At 45.5% G+C, this 17,547-nt stretch overlaps 1 protein-coding gene across 13 annotated transcripts in view; it reads right to left on the bottom strand.

Annotated features, from left to right (window-relative positions):
- CELF4 (CUGBP Elav-like family member 4) overlaps positions 1-17,547 on the bottom strand; it is a 1,497,717-nt gene that overhangs the window by 94,139 nt on the left and 1,386,031 nt on the right. For 7 of the 13 annotated variants that reach the window (XR_012234844.1, XM_073589796.1, XM_073589788.1 and 4 more), the window contains one exon: positions 2,310-2,453. Coding sequence is in view for 12 of the 13 variants with exons in the window: in XM_073589796.1 (XP_073445897.1) it covers positions 2,310-2,453 (144 nt within the window). In the remaining variant the exon portion in view is untranslated. The remainder of the gene's footprint in view (positions 1-2,309; positions 2,454-17,547) is intronic. The other 6 variants (XM_073589798.1, XM_073589792.1, XM_073589794.1 and 3 more) reach the window with 1 other exon arrangement.

The following is a 17,547-nucleotide window of genomic DNA, read 5'->3' as shown; positions in this document are numbered from 1 at the left end:
ATTCAGCTCTTGGAGCCCATAGTAAGCTAATTTTAGTTTTTTCCCAACCAGTGGGCCATGTTGTCATTCTCTCTAACAGAGAATAGGAAAAGGGGTTCAAAAGTTCTGGAGGTAATGGGGACAGTAATGGGCTCCAGCTGGGGGCCATGTTTTTTTTTTATTTTGCTCTTCTGCCTTTTGTACACCCTTAAGTAACTCTAAGCAGGAATTCAACCACCCAGACCCGAAATCCTTACCATTCAGTGCATATTGGTTAATAGAAAATAATGAATTCACCATATATCAATTACTATAAACCATGAAACAAAGTCAGCAGTATGTCAGATGCACAGACATGCCATCCTAGGCACAACATTTTACCAAGCTTTCATAGATCTGATGCATTAGTTCAAAGGGGTATTCTCAAGTTTGGAAGTTATCCCATTTCTGAAGAGCCCCGTGTGAATGAAGCGGTGGTCGATCATGTGCATTGTGATTCTATTCGTTCTTACTGGGGTGTCGAAGATCAGGCAAGAGTTTGGATAAGTTCAAAACTTGAGAAAACCCCTTAAAGTGTCAAATGTCATCGGTAAGAAACTTTTCCAGTTCTGTAAAAGTTATAAGTTTGTCACAGGTTTCAAGACCTCTACTTCTGCTGATAATTGTAAACCTCTTCTGGTCCTCCAAAGTTTTCTCAGAGTTTGCATAAAGTTGCTAGCTATGGTTTTCCTGCTGCATTGCAAAGGGTAAAACTTTTACTGAAAAACCGCAGCATTTTATTATTTGTACACTATAAATTACCACTTATTTTTTATATTAAAGTGAACCTGGCAGCAGGCTTTTGCTAAGTAAACTACAGGCATTGTCATGTTGCCTCTGTTATACTGATTAAAATGATACCTGGTGTGAAGAAATCCGTCTTGTGGTTCTTGTGTAATCAGTGTTAGAAGTTTTCAGATAATGATATGCCTGTGCTCCGAGGAGGGACTGTAGGCAGAGTCTTATCTTCCGGCTCTAAGCCAGAGACACCAAGGAAAGACCTGCCCACAGGCCTCTCCGAAGCACAAAGTCTGTCTTGCTCTCTGTCTCAATGTTGAGGAACATGTTTGTGCTTCGGGGAGGCCTGTGGGCAGGTTTCTCTGGCTTAGAGCAGGAAGATAAGATTCTGCCTACAGTCCTGACCCAGAGCACGAGCATCTCATTAACTGAGAACTTCTAACTCTGATTACACAAGAACCACAAGACGGATTACTTGCCCCAAGGTATCATTTTAATCAGTTTAACAATGCGCCAACCTGACAGTGTCTGTAGTTTACTTAGCAAAATCCTTATGAGAGGTTGCTTTAAGGAATAATTACATTTTTTTTTATTGAATTATACACCAGACAATGCTACGTTATTATTTCTTTCAATATATTATATTACCTTATTTTCCTTCCTTCTCTTCTAAACACCATGGTGCAACGCTATTTAAACTACACAGCTCCATAATAATCTGCTTTCAACTGCTGCTCAACACAAATCCATACTTTATTTACAAACAAACATAATCTGGGAATTCTGTCTTAGTATGGGAGTGGAGAGCAGAGAGGCTCAGACAGGGAAAGTCCAGTTCTCTGATTGTTTGTAAATAGAAATCTGATCTTGACTGAGCAGCAGATGAAAGCAGCTTCTAAAGTTGCATGTGAAACAGTGGTATAATGTTTGGAAGAAAAAAAAGCAAATTACGGTATATTACAAGAATTCATAATTTAGGAATGCCTGGGAGATGACTAAATAAAAAAGTTTACTGTAATTACTCTTTAAATCTAGCCTGGAAACCCATTGCAATCCAATAGTGTGCTTACAGATAGAATTATAACGGAAAACATACATCCATGTGTGTGGCAATAATAAAGAGATTGAACTATAAATATTTCCCTTAATTTACAGCAGGCAGAGGTATTGAAAAGAAAAAAATGATATACAGAGTTGAAATATATTATATATGAATAAAAAAATATTCCTTCAATGAATCCCTATAATATCCGAATGGTAGCTGCACATGGATGCATATTGGTGGTCAGGACCACTGTCCCTGGATGACGCCATATTTATGGAATACATGAACCCGCAGAATGCGGAGTTCTCATTGGTTTCTGATAAAACAGCGGTCCTTGTGAATGTGTTTGTCACCTTGAACCTCTCGCTTTAGTCCCTATCGGCAGACATCAGGCTAGAGGAGAGAATATTACAATGAAAGCAAGCAGTTTGAGCAGGTGAGTGTCTAGAGAAAAACCCTTTTTATAAATTCCTGGATGAAGCTTATTATGTTTGTTATCTTTACCCACCAAAGCATTTACTTTGGTTTGTCGCCCGATCCACAAACACTTTCGAGGAGATGACATTACCGAAAGGCAGGAACATCTGCATCAGCTCGGTGTCCCCAAATTCCTGGGGCAGATGGTAGATAAACAGGTTGCAGCCCTCGGGTCCTGAGAAGACAAAAAAAAACACCCAAAATCACAACTCACAAACTGGATTTTTAGATCCTCAAGAAAACATTATTTTACATTGTATAAAATACAATGACATGATTCTATATGGGCTTTCCTACACAGACAGAATTTTTTTTTAAAACAATCTTACCAAACTTGGCATACCTCCCAACTATGAAAAATTAGGCTACGTGCACACGCTGCGGATTGGGGTGCGGATTTGGCCGTGCGGATTTTGTAAAATCCGCAGGTAAATCTGCAGGTCAAAAGACCTGCGGTTTTACCTGCGGATTGCTCTGTGGTTTTGCCCTGTGGTTTTTCATCTCCACAATGGAGGAGATAGCAAACCGCAGCGGAATCCGCAGAAAGAATTGACATGTCAATTCTTTCTGTGGTTTCAAAACCGCAGAAAAACCGGGCGGAAAAATCCGCACCGTCTGCACTGCGGTTTTGTATTCCCATAGGGAATAGTGGTAATGTACACCGCAGCAGCCAAATCCGCAGCAGAATCCGCAGCGTGTGCACACACCCTAAGAAGGAGCAACAAACACTGCAGTACACTATGGGAATTTTTATTTTATGCTGAGTCCCAACCTTTCCCAGTTCATTATATGTGCCTACACGAAAACATTTCTCCTAATAAAGCTCCCAAATATAGTATGATACCTGCCCCCACAGTCACCACACAAGTTGTATTACCACACACAGTCACCACACACAGTATGATTCCCCCTACAGTCATCACACAGTGAAAAATATTACTAGCACTAGATCATAACACTATTCATGTATATATACAAAAAAATTCATAGCCAAAATACGGAGAACCTGAGTCACCATATACTATGAAAAAGGATATTTATTTAAACAAAAAATTCATTACATAAGTAGTAAAACATATAATAACAAAATTAGTAAATCTATAAATACGTATGCATATAATTGACCCACAAGAATAGAGGCCGTAGACAGTGCCTGCTGAGTTTACTAAATGAAAGTAAAGGGGTTAATTACCCAGTAGTGCTGTAGTCGCTGCCCGTGCTGTGGCCATGTACCCCGACGCGCTTTTCGCGAGCTGTGTCGTCGCTTCCTCAGGGGGCTCCGTATTTTGGCTAGTCATCACACAGTGTGATGTCCCCAACAGTATGACGACCCGACAGTGACCCATACACAACCTGAGGTCTTGAGAGCGTGCCACACAGTATAACACTACCCACAGTCTCCACCTCACAGTATGATGCCTCAGTACAATACCAAAATAGTATGATGCCCCTAGTGTTCTCCCATACAGTATGATGTCCTTACAGCCCCCCATAAACACTATGATGACCCCATAGAAAACTCATTTGTAGCCCTTCACACAGTATGATGCCCCCAAAGTACATTCTCCCCAAACAGTATGATCCCCCACAGCCAGTCACACACAGTATCATTTCCCCACAGGAGATTCCTCCACAGCCCACACACAGTATGATAACCCCCACAGTCCCCCTCCCACACTGTATGATGCCACCGCAGTCTCAGTAGCACACAATATGATGCCCCCCCCTCAGCCACCCCATAAAGTGCAATGTACCAAACAGCAACCCATACATAGCATGATGCCATGGGAATGCATTGGTGGGAGAAAACACAGAAGTTGCCATTGGTTTACAACACACCACAGAACCACTACAGAATGGACCCTATTTGAGTGAATTCCCTCAAGACTATGGAGATGGGCCCTGCAGTTATGAGAAGGGAAGGTGCCCAGTGGTGATGAATGGGAGCACAGCACAGTCAGATGACCACTTTGCCACGGTAATATCTAATGCTGGGCCTTCAAAGCTGCAGAGTCCCATTGCAGTCAGGTGGTCAACTGCTATTAGCTATGTTCTACTTGCCAGCCAAAAATTAGGAGTGGAACTTACACAGAGAAAAACTAACTACAATGGGAAGATTCTTCAATGTTTTCGACCCATTCCAAGTTTTGGATTTCCAATAATAACCATAATATTACTGGCCGGAAATGCTCTTAGTCTTGATAGTCCACTCATCAGAATCAAATACAGAAAGATAGAAGAAGTAGTGATGGGCGAGTCCTAAATTACTCGGAATCGCTTGACTCTAGCGAGTCCGAGCCCGGGACTCGCTACTCGTTGCGAGTCTAGCGAGTCCAATGTTAATGAATGGGGAAGCGAGTCTTAGCGAGTAATGTGCGATTTACAAATCGCAGATGTGTCTCGGAAAGCGCTTGCATTGGCGATTTGTAAACCCCACTCGCAACAGTTTGTTGCTGCTGTGTCCGAGTCCAAACTCGCATTTGTTTGTCTTATTTAGCGCAGATGAGGCGAGGGAAGCGATTTTCTCTAGCACACACCATGCTTTGAGCAAACAGGAAATAATCTGAGTCGAGTTGACATACGCACACACACACAGAGCAATACAGAGCAATCATGGCCCATGTCACTGTCAACACGCTGCAGTTGATTGATCTGGTGGAGGCTCGGCCCCTGCTTTGGCTCCCCACTGACCCTGCCTATGGGCATAACATCCAGCGGACTACAGCCTGGAGGGAGATCGCTCAAGTGATGTTCCCTGCATTCCATCGCAGTGGCCATGATGCACAGAGCAATATGGGTACGTTAAATGTGTTCACACGTTATATTGCATTTACCGTATATACTCATGTATAAGCCGACCCGTGTATAAGCCGACCCCCCTACTTTTGCCCCCAAAAACTGGGAAAACATATTGACCGCCATCCTGGTATACAGTGGCTATCACTGGTAGACAGCCCCCCAGCAGAGTATACAGCTCCCCCTGCAGAGTATGCAGGCCCCCCAGTGGGTATACATGCCCCACGTGGGTATACAGGCCCCACGTGGGTATACAGGCCCCCCAGCAGTGGGTATACAGGGTCCCCAGTGGGTATACAGGGCCCCCAGTGGGTATACATGGCCCCCAGTGGGTATACAGGGCCCCCAGCAGTGGGTATACAGGGCCCCCAGCAGTGGGTATACAGGGCCCCCAGTGGGTATACAGGGCCCCCAGCAGTGGGTATACAGGGCCCCCAGCAGTGGGTATACAGGGTCCCCAGTGGGTATACAGGGCCGTCAGCAGTGGGTATACAGGGCCCCCAGTGGGTATACATGGCCCCCAGTGGGTATACAGGGCCCCCAGCAGTGGGTATACAGGGCCCCCAGTGGGTATACAGGGCCCCCAGTAGTGGGTATACAGGGCCCCCAGCAGTGGGTATACAGGGCCCCCAGCAGTGGGTATACAGGGTCCCCAGTGGGTATACAGGGCTGTCAGCAGTGGGTATACAGGGCCCCCAGCAGTGGGTATACAGGGCCCCCAGTGGGTATACAGGGCCCCTGGCAGTGGGTATACAGGGCCCCCTGCAGTGGGTATACAGGGCCCCCAGCAGTGGGTATACAGGGCCCCCAGCAGTGGGTATACAGGGCCCCCAGTGGGTATACAGGGCCCCCAGCAGTGGGTATACAGGGCCCCCAGCAGTGGGTATACAGGGCCCCCAGTGGGTATACAGGGCCCCCAGCAGTGGGTATACAGGGCCCCCAGCAGTGGGTATACAGGGCCCCCAGCAGTGGGTATACAGGGCCGTCAGCAGTGGGTATACAGGGTCCCCAGTGGGTATACAGGGCCGTCAGCAGTGGGTATACAGGGCCCCCAGTGGGTATACAGGGCCCCCAGTGGGTATACAGGGCCCCCATGGGTTTACAGGCCCCCCATAGCAGGGTATACAGGACCCTCAATGTGTTATCATGCGCCGTCGCATGGTTGCCTATATTTGGATGGGGTCACAACAGTACACTTAGTTTAAGGGCTGGTCCTCTTGGCTCTGAAGGCCAGGGGGTTGGGTGTATATTAATACCACTAATGAGCGGAGTCTGGTGCCCGCACTTTACATTCTCTATGCGTTGACATGTGCCCTGCCTCATTTGTTTTTGTGTCAACGTGAGCTCAATGTCCGTAATGCTGTTGATGATGTTCCACACTGTCGTGTCACTGTGCCTTGTATACACATTACATACACACACAACATGAATAAAATGTTATTGTTGATTTGTACACATACTTTTTGTGTTTCAAATGTTACACATGTCTAAACCCGGTTTGAAATAATTTCACAGTTAACAATCTTACAAAACGGTGGAAGAGCTGCCGGGATCAGCATAAAAAGCAGCACCGGAATAACTTGGAGAGGGGACCGGAAGCAGATCAAGGGCAGATGTATCGCCACTACGACCGGTTGTCCTTCCTAGAACCGGTGGTCCGTATGCCAAGGTATGTGTCTGCAGCACTGTTGTGTACTATTATTATTATTATTTATTTATATAGCGCCATTAGGTTCCATGGCACTTTACATGAGGATAAGGGTTAACTAAAAAAAACTGTAAATGAAGACAATCAGGTCATACAGGTACAAGAGGAGAGGACCCTGTCCACGAGGGTTCACAGTCTACGTATGAAGCTCTATGAGTGTGGTGGTTTACATACCCACACTGGAGTTTGTTTCTGCCATGGTGCAACAGATTTCTATTACCTTTGGCAATGATCCAGGACATACACATTTATAGCCACATTGTGACGTTGGGACAAATAATCAATGTTCTGCAGGGTGGGCAGACACAATGTTCCGTGACCTCACAATTAGCTATTATTGTTGGCATGTTTGTGGAACAAAGCCATGTTCTTCCCTGCAATGGCCTCTAAGGTGTGTGGCCTTGTCTGGTTTGCCTGTCGTAAGCATCATTTGTATGTGTTCCTAATGGCCTCCACTTGCATAAGGGCCACATACATCCCTACACGTTTAGTTGTGGGTGTTTTTTTCGGCTAAATAACGTTGTAAGGATATACCCCTTTTGCACTAAACTGTTTGTACACCATCCCAGATTGTTGACACAGTCACACACATTTGAGGACATACCCTGTATCACTACAAATACGTGTGGGTGAGTTTTCCCATGGGTATATTTGGGGCTGCAAGGTGATGGTGTAGATATTAGGGCCCACATGTGAATTTTATTTTTTTGTCGTTAACTGATGGCCACATTACGAATCCTCTGAAAAACATGGTGTTTTAATGCTGTATAAAATCAATCTAAAGGGGGCCATATTTTCAGTGCAACAGGCTTTTATGTCCAAGGTCCTTTAGGAAACCAGAAGTTTGCCCTTGCTGCTCCCGACTTTGTGTTCGGCCCCGTTGGAATAATTGTAAAACTGTCCATCTGTGCATACCACCACCTTGTTTGGCACCAACGATGTGTGACCTGCTGCTCAAAAACAACCCCATACTCTATGTCCATTACAGTCGTTTCAAAAGCCAAGCCATATGTTTTGTGGGTTTTATTTACCAAGACATTCCTGATTAGCTTACATGGCAGCAACAAGGAGTGTAGGCCACTAACACCGAATGCTCATGTGTCACCTATGCTGCTGGACTCCATTTCCTGTCTTGCTCACCTGCCCTATAGATCTGGGTTATGTGTATTGAGACCAAGGCCGCCCACACTGCGTCTTTTAGTGTCCATCTGATGGCAAATAACCCTGAAGAATGTGTTTGCCTCACAGTGTCAGGCTATAGCTTTGTCCACATAAAGTTACAACAAAAAGTCAATGCAATAGTTGTGCCCACTAATATGTCATCAAGTGCCTAAATACCTGTCCTGCCTAAGGCAGGGCACAGTGTAATTGTGCACACAAATTTTTAAATTTCTAATGTAATGTCAAAAAATCGAGGACCAACACTACCCGCACATAGAATATTGGTTGAGGCATGAGCCAAAATGTCCTTAATTTTTTTGCTGCAATTACATCTTAAGGCCAACAATGAAAACACAGAATACACAGAAACACAGAGTCAAAAAAGCGTGCAAATTTTATGTTTGACCTATGTTTTTGTTTCCAAATGCAACCCATTCACAAAATTTTTTGTGTATTTTGCCACAGAGCTGTTCACTACCACAGGCGGCGTCAGCACAGAAATCCTCCGGCACAGCTGCCTGAAGAGGCGAGGGAGGCCCCTGAACCACCCCGACTTCAAGTGGATGAACAAGATGTGGGAATACCAGCATCACCACCACCACCACCAACAACACCACCAGCTTTGGGGCATGGCCGGCCGCAAGGAGAGGAGGTTGAAGGGCCACAAGAACTCACTCCCCACCAAGGCCAACCTCCTGCAGTGGAGGAAGCAGGATGGCCAACTGCAAGCAGCAGCAGCCATGGTCTGATCCCGGGGGCACAAAATGACCTGCTTGGACAATGTGATGCTGCTGACTTTGCCCGCAGTCTCATACCGTTCCTGGCTCTCATTCCAGTGGAGAGAGCACTGCGGACAAGGTCAGCAATACACATTGTCCTTGATGCCAGTCGCCCCCCAAACCACCCTGGCGAGGTCTTTCATTTTTTGGAGCGGTGGCAACTGTCACCCTCCAACCTCCTAGACAGGCCCACACCCCGGGACAGCTATGTGCCGCCCCAGAGGCCTATACCTCCTTTCTCGGCAGGGAACAGGGACCTACTCAATTTCCCCACACCGGCCCAGATGATCCACCCTACAGGGTCAGAATCTGTGGCGGAGGCCATACGTGGGGCCATGGACCTCCTCCAGGACCAGGGTGATGGTGGGCAGGTACAGCCTACCCCACCCAATGAGCCCACCTACCACCATCTGTAGGTTAATTTATTGGGTTTTTTTTCTTTTTTGATAAAAAATGTGCAGTGCACAATTTGTTTTTGTTTTTTTCTGTTTTGTTCTGTTCCATGTTTGCCGTTAAGGCGTGTGAATAGAGAGTTACAAAAAACAGCTTTGTGTATGTCTTTTTTCAGGTAATGGATGTGTAGGTTGTTTTGTGGGTGGGCTTAAAGTCATCATCATTAGCAAGTATTTTACGGCCCGCATGGCGCATGAAGGCACCTTGGTTAGTATGTGTAAAATCATGACTCCACATACAAATGTTGCTGACAAATAAATAGTGCCTGTGTTTGGGGGGTTACTTAATGCCTCGCTATGGCAACCAGACTAGGAACACAGATGCGAGAGGCTGGGACATCTACTTGCAACACAGCGCGTCTATGCGTACAGTGGGACCCTTCGCCAGGCTCCAGCAGGATCATAGTACAAGCAACGCCCACGATGCAGGCATAGGCTTGTTGCCTCAAAAAATTAGCTCAAAGGGCTTAATAAAGTCTTTTTTGAAATAGAGGAGGGCGCGTGGCCCATACTATATACTTGCTTGTCCTACGAGCATAGTACAAGCAATGCCCACGATGCAGGCATAGGCTTGTTGCCTCAAAAAATTAGCTCAAAGGGCTTAATAAAGTCTTTTTTGAAATAGAGGAGGGCGCGTGGCCCATAGTATATACTTGCTTGTCCTACGAGCATAGTACAAGCAATGCCCACGATGCAGGCATAGGCTTGTTGCCTCAAAAAATTAGCTCAAAGGGCTTAATAAAGTCTTTTTTGAAATAGAGGAGGGCGCGTGGCCCATACTATGTACTTGCTTGTCCTACGAGCATAGTACAAGCAATGCCTACGATGCAGGTATAGGCTTGTTGCCTCAAAAAATTAGATCAAAGGGGCTGTATTGTATTGGATGGAAAAAAAATAAAATGAAAAATGCTCACAAGCGGATGCACTTGTAAAGTAAAATGATTTTTACTGATTGCGTAGTTTTGTTATCATGCAGCAAATGTTGCAGGAACATGACTTATCACATCGTCTGAGCTGAGGGACATGCCGATACTTCCTGTCTTAAAAGGGCATAATGTTAAAAGCGTAATCTTCCAATCATATTAATTATGATTAGGTTACTCTACATTTGGGTACTGTCGTCTGGGGGGCTTACGAACTGCGATGATATCCAGTCCTTGTTAAACTTAATGAGAGTCAGCCTGTCGGCATTTTCAGTAGTAAGCCATGACCTTCTATCAGTGACTATACCCCCAGCGGCACTGAAAACACGCTCTGATGTCACACTAGCAGCTGGGCAGGCCAGCACCTCCAAGGCATACAAAGAGAGCTCTGTCCAAGTGTGAAGCTTGGAAACCCAGTAATTAAAGGGTACAGAAGGCTCGGTTAGGAAGCTGGTACTGTCACTGACATACTCGTTCACCATGTTGGACAATTGTTGTTTCCTACTCAAGGTGACCGTAGGCATGATCCGTTGTTGATTGGAAGGTCTGTTGAACATCGCCCACTTGGTGGACATCTTACCCCCACCTCTTCTTGACATTGATGGCGTTTGTGTCCCAACCAAAGGCTGCTGTTGCAAAGAGCTGGTACTTCGGGGTATAGCGGAGTCAGACGGTGATATTGTCAGCAAATTGTCAACAACAACCCTCTTGAAATAAACCATCGTTAAGCCCCTGGGTGACTGCAAGAGCAACGACGGAAATTTGTCTTTGTACCGTGGGTCCAAAAAGGTTGACAACCAGTAGAGGTCGCTGTCATAGATGTGAATGACGCGTGGATCTTGGGAGAGACATTGAGACATTAAGTCAGCCATGTGTGCTAAGCTGCAAAGACTCATCTCCTCGGTTACAACAGAATGAGGATCACTACGCATCATGGCCTCTAAATTGGTCTCCGCCTCCTCCTCTTCAGCCCACCCATGGTGTACCGACATAAACGTAGGGTTGGGAGTACCATCAGGGTTCACATCAGTACCACAGAAAAATAAATCTTCTTCATCATCACCCTCATCACCTTCTTCTTCCAGACCCAATGTAGCCTGCTGATATTGGCTTGGCTGGCTAGGATCAGCGATGTTAAATTCTGGCTCCATAGCCATCCGCTGGGCTCTCAAAGATTCTGTTTTGAGATTCATTAGGGATTCGTTTAGCAGGCAGAGCATGGGGATGGTGAGACTAATAATCGACTGATCACCGCTGACAAGTTTGGTGCAGTATTCAAAGTTCTCCAGCAACTCGCAAAGGTCAGCGATCCAGACCCACTCTAAAGTACTAATGTGTCTGGTGTGACTTCCGGGGTGACGGGCATGTTGCAGCTGATATTCTGCTATTGCCCTCTGCTGCTCATTAAACCTTGCCAACATATGGAATGTTGAGTTCCAGCGCGTGGGCATGTCGCAAATTAGCCTGTGTTTAGGCAAATTAAATTTGTTTTGAAGGGCTGAAAGACTTCCAACTGCTGTGGAGGAAAGGCTGAAGTGGGCGCAATTTCGCCTCACCTTCTCCAGTAGGTCAGATAACTCGGGGTATATTTTCAGGAATTTCTGAACTACTAGGTTCAGCACGTGAGCCATGCAAGGCATGTGTACAAGGTTACCGTGCTTTATTGCCGCCACAAGGTTTCGACCGTTATCGCACACAACAAGACCTGGTTGTAGTTGCAGTGGGGCCAGCCACTCATCAGTCTGTTGCTTAAGACCTTTCCACAGCTCAGTTGCAGTGTGAGGTGTGTCACCTAGACAGATAAGCTTCAAAAGAGCATGTTGTCGCCTTGCTGAAGCAGTACTGCAAAGCTCCCAACTTGGACATGATGGTGCGGGCGGCTCAGCAGTGGACAAGGAAGTTGCAGAAGCAGATTGTGTACTGGACATATATGATGAGGCAGACACCCGGAATGATGTTGTGCCCGCTATTCGTGGAGTTGGTAGTATCGCAGATGGTCCACTTGGAGAAGTTGGGACACTCTCCACCAGGTTGATCCAGTGAGCCGTTAGTGAGATGTATCTGCCCTGTCCACAACAACTTGTCCACGTGTCCGTTGTTAGGTGGACTTTGGCGGTTACAGCATTTGTTAGCGCACGCTTTAAGTTGGTAACCACGTGCTGGTGTAACGCGGGGACGGCACTGCGTGAGAAAAAGTATCGGCTGGGTACAGAGTATCGTGGTGCTGCCACAGCCAACAACTCCCAAAAAGACTCTGTACCCACAAGCCTAAACGGCAACATTTCCACAGCTAACAACTTTGCAATTTGCGCAGTCACTTTTTGGGAAAATGGGTGTGTCGATTGGTACTTCCGCTGCCTTTCATACATCTGTGGCACAGACAACTGGACGTTTGTCGCAGACTCACCAGAGGCTTGACTACTGTCATGTCTCTCTTGTACCGCAGCTTGGTAGGAGTACGTTTGAACAGGAGCTGATGCCTGAACACTAGCTGGTGAAGGATGGATCTGAGGTGGCCTGGAAGTGTTGGGATCAGAAGGCACTGATTTTGAAGCCAGATGGGCTGACCACTGAATTGAGTGCTTAACAGACATATGCTTACGCATACTGCTGGTGCTCAAGTTTGCTTTTCCCAGTCCTCTGCTTAGCCTTGCATGGCAGATGTTACAGATAACCATATTTGGTACAGATGTGCTATCCTTAAAAAAATCCCACACAATGGCTTTTCGTCCTTTATGTTGAATTGGAGGCAGAGGAGGATGACTCTGTACAACACCAACTGTTGACACAGTTTGGGCAACTGTGTTTACAGTTTGTGCAACAGTTGGTACAGTTTGTGCAACAGTTGACACAATTTGGGCAACTGTTGTCATAGTTTGTGTTCTGGAGAAAGGAGTAAGCCTTGGTGCTTTTGGCGGTGGTACATAGCCACTTTCCTCCTCCTGGCTGCTCTGTTGGCTATGCATGTCAACAGTCCAGGCAGGATCTGTGGTCTCATCATCCACCCCTTCCTCTTCAAAGTCTTCTGGATAACGTGACTGAGCAGGCTGGCCAGATGAGATGTGTGTCTCATCATCCTCATCATCATCCACCTCCTGAGATGCTGTATGCCTTTGGTGAAAGTGGCTTTCTTCAGTACGAGGTGCTTCCAAACTTTGGCCATGAATAGACATTACGTCTTCTTCAAGTATCTCGTCAGGCAGTGACAAAGAAAGGCCAGATGCAATCGAGGGCTGATAAGAACCAAATAAATCATCGGAGTGACCAAGGTCGCGGTCCAAATTTTCCTCTTGCTGCCGATGGGTTGAGGAAATAGGAAGACTTTGAGGATTGGATGGCCCTGCGTTGTCTGTAGCGACACTAGACTGTGTTGGCAAGGACGATTGTGTACTGCCAGAACCAGTGGTCGAGGTCTTATCAGCCATCCAAGATGTTATCTGGTCATGCTCTTCCGGCCTCAAGACACGTTTTTGTTGAGTACTGGGAATTCTAGACAGGAGAAAGGTAGCTCTATCAATCCTCATCTGTCTACCTGTACCAGTGCCTTCTTGGGCACGACTGCTACGGCCACGACCTCGTCCCTTTGCAACCTCTTTTTTGGGAAATTGTGGTTTTTGTGACATTGTTGACAAATGCACAGTCACCGAGATGGAGTTAGGTGGTGCTGTAGGCGTCACTTGCTGGCGGGGTAAGTGTGTGTGCTGACACCTAGCAATGAAGCTGCACACTAGTCCCTGCACTGTGCACTGCACTGTAAGGCTTGATCCTCCCTGCCTGCCTGCCTACAGTCTACACAGTACTCCTCTGTCCTCCTGGTAGCTCTCAGAAGAGCTGTTTGGGTTTAATATAAGGAATCTTGAAGTTTCCCTACACTAACTGACAATCCCTATGATCTGCTCAAGCATCTACCTCACCCTGCTTTATCTCAGATCTCTCAGGAATGTAGAGGAAATGGCGGTGGAAAAGGCTTATATACAGCCTCGCCTCTCATACATGACATAGGCATCACGATGGACAGAAGCCAATCATAGTCCTGCCACAACCAACATTACTGAATATGATTGGCTAACATGCTTGTCCATCTAAAAAAGTTTTCTGACCTAACACGCTAGGCTGTCTCAGAAGCTTTGTAGGAACATAACAGATTCTATATTTGCGAGTCCCGAATCCAGTATACAGGACTTGGGATTCGTAGACTCGCTCAGACTCGCTCACAATCGCTGTGTGTTGACATAGGATGTCTTGGAAACTTGTAGGAACATAACAGATTCTGTATAAGCGAGTCCCGAATCCAGGATACAGGACTCGGAATCGTAGACTCGCTCAGACTCGCTGTTGACAGCGATGTGATATAGCGAGTCTAGCGAGTGAGAAAAAAAAACTCTGACAAAACTAGGATTGCCATTGACTTGCATTGGACTCGTTACTGTGCGAGTAATCACTGGGAGACTCGCCGAGTAACGAGTCCAGCGAGTCCCTTACTATTCGCCGAGTAACGAGTCCTAGCGAGTAGACTCGCCCATCCCTAAGAAGAAGCAAATGGAAAAAAGGATTCACACTACCCTGGTCAGGAGTACCAAAGCAGAAGTTGAACCAACGTTGTGCGAGAGAGTCTGCTCAACTCTAATTGAGATGTCTCACACAAGAAAAATATTACGGCTATAACCAAAAGATTAATGTATCCACAACATGAATAAGCAATGATATAGCACTTGACTTATAAGTCCAGAGAGGCTCATTCAGGCCCACAGGAGAATAGGTGAATCCAACGATAGACCCCTGTGGAGGAGTAAGCCACTAACCCTCCAACATGAGCAGTGCTTAGCCCAACATATTTGATTTACTATGTACAAACAAAAGCAGTATCTCATCATTCATTCAATAAACTATGTAGTTTATTATTATATAGAATGATGTAATATTTACATATAGCTGAATAGGGGGCCCTCAAAGTCAATGTTACTGGCGGACCCTTGCCACCCCATTACAACACTGAGTCCAGAAAAAAATCTGGAAAATCTCAAAAGTTCCAGGAAGGCACATATGCCCCAATATATAAATCAGCTGATTGCGGAAAGCATCTTCGATCACTGGAAAGGACAGTTAGGTAAATATTTTGGTATTTTTATGGGAAAATGTTTAGATATTTTGACTGAGCTTTTAGCTAGACTATGGCAGGATATGTATCGGGTGACCCAAGGGCCCCTGCGCACCTCTCATTTTTGTATTTCATTCACCTTGCTGGCAACCTGAAAGAAGATGGATCCATGCCCTGACACATGCCCATTTAAAGCACATTAAAATTCTTCTGTCTCAGCGTGAACACAATTAGGGTCTCGGAGCATTTCCCGCTACTAATAGAAGATGAAGTCTTAATGAATATTTGCGAAGCACAATTTTCCCCCACTAATTTGCTAAGAGCGTTGTCGTGAGTGAGCAGCTGATCTCTGCATTTCATACAAAAGCTTAAGTTCAGAGGTGACATAGAAGCTTAATCTAAAGTCGAGGGTGTGCGGGCAGTCTTAATTAATGAATAGAGGCAATTTTATTTTAACCCTTTATTGCCAGAACTCATTGTTTACACTTCCACAGATTCAAAAGTGTTGGAAAAGTAAGGAAACTTCTCTACTTAACTGGAATAAAAGTAAGCTGTTGTAATGGTCTATGGATTAGGGAATTAAAATGTGCTGTCCTTTTTATGTTAAATATATACCTATGTGTCCCCCTTCACTTTCCACAAATTTTGTTAAAAGGGTGGTCTAAAACCTAAGATTAATTTTCATCCTAAATGTATCTCTATTTGTTTTAATAATATAATAGCTTCTCTAATATGGTTTAATTGAAAGGTGCCTAGCCTTTCCTCTCATTTAATTCTGCTTTATTTATTTTTGCCTATTACTGTTTTGACAACGCTTCATTTTAGAATCCTCAGTGCATTCTGGGTTACACAAATGAGACTAGCCCAGCCCCTAAAATGGACCTCACTGATGATGCTTTATTTCAGGGTGGGCCATCAGGGAGGTCCATTTTAGGGGCTGGGCTAGTCCTTGTTTTACTGAGCATGCATCGACTGTCGATTTCGATGGATGCCCAGCATAACTTCAATTTATACTCTGCAATATTTTTCTCAATGCATAGTGTCAGTTCACTCGCTTACTGGCTCTAAATAGAAGTAATGATTTGGTAACAGAGTGCACTGTCAGTTTCAGGTGTGGAGCTTGTCTCTAATCGCTGAATTATCTCCTTACAATGCACACTGACAGTGAGATCTGTTGCTAGCTTGTCACTGATAACTAGAGCTGGTGATGGAGGGCACTAAGAAGAAAATTGCACAGTAAGAAGGGAGCTCATATTGAGCATATGAATTGGTGCATGCTAAGCAGAGCAGGGACTAGCCCAGCCCCTAAAACAGATATCACCGATAACGATTTGTTCCAGGGTGGGGATGTAAAGCGGTAAGTAAGATGTTTAATGTTGTATTTATTATCTATTTCTAAATGGTACTGCTACATGTTTACATGTATTACCGCACATATGAAATGGTACTGCTACCCCTTTATGGGTATTACCATTGCTTTGTCTTGATGTTTTATTGTATTGTTGCTTTTATTTGCACATAGTTGCGATAATGTTTACTGCATTTCAAGGTTTACCATGTACAGAATAGGGAAAGCGTAGTGCTCCCTTTGGACACTAGAGGAGGGCACTCTAGTGTATACAACTCGTAGTAGGATAGGGTTAAGTGTAGGAGGGGCTGTCGGAGGTTAAAGTTAGAGTAGAAGGGAAGATAGTTCAGACGGGGCCAGCGTGCCCGAAGTGTCCACATGGGCTATAGGCCCAGAGCTGCTCGGCAGCCACTCAACGTTAAGCAGAGACAGTCCAAGTTATCCACAGCCACTAGACATCAATACAGTGGGCCAGAACAGTAGAGAGAAGATGTGGCGACTCATAGCCTGGGCGGACGCCGTTAGGGCGGGAGTCATAGAATCATAGAATCATAGAATCGTAGAGTTGGAAGGGACCTCCTGGGCCATCTGGTCCAACGACCCTGCTCAAAGCAGGATTCGCTAAATCATCCCAGTCAAATGTCTGTCCAGCCTCTTTTTCAAGACTTCCATAGAAGGAGCACTCACCACTTCTCGTGGCAGCCTGTTCCACTCATTGATCACTCTAACTGTCAAAAAGTTTCTTCTAATATCTAATCTGTGTCTCCTCCCATTCAGTTTCATCCCATTGCTTCTAGTCTTTCCTTGTGCAAATGAGAATAAAGTTGATCCTTCTACAATGTGACAGCCCTTTAGATATTTGTAGACAGCTATTAAGTCTCCTCTCAGTCTTCTCTTTTGCAAACTAAACATTCCCAAATCCTGCAACCTTTCCTCATAAGACAGGGTTTGCAGACCGGTCACCATTCTGGTCGCTCTTTTCTGAACTTGCTCCAGTTTGTTGA

Source organism: Dendrobates tinctorius, unplaced genomic scaffold (assembly GCF_039654945.1).
Source record: "Dendrobates tinctorius isolate UK_male_01 unplaced genomic scaffold, ASM3965494v1 ptg000113l, whole genome shotgun sequence".
In the NCBI taxonomy this organism is placed as follows: domain Eukaryota; kingdom Metazoa; phylum Chordata; class Amphibia; order Anura; family Dendrobatidae; genus Dendrobates; species Dendrobates tinctorius.
Note: the sequence above shows the minus strand (reverse complement) of the source record. Positions and strands in the feature narration are given on the sequence as shown.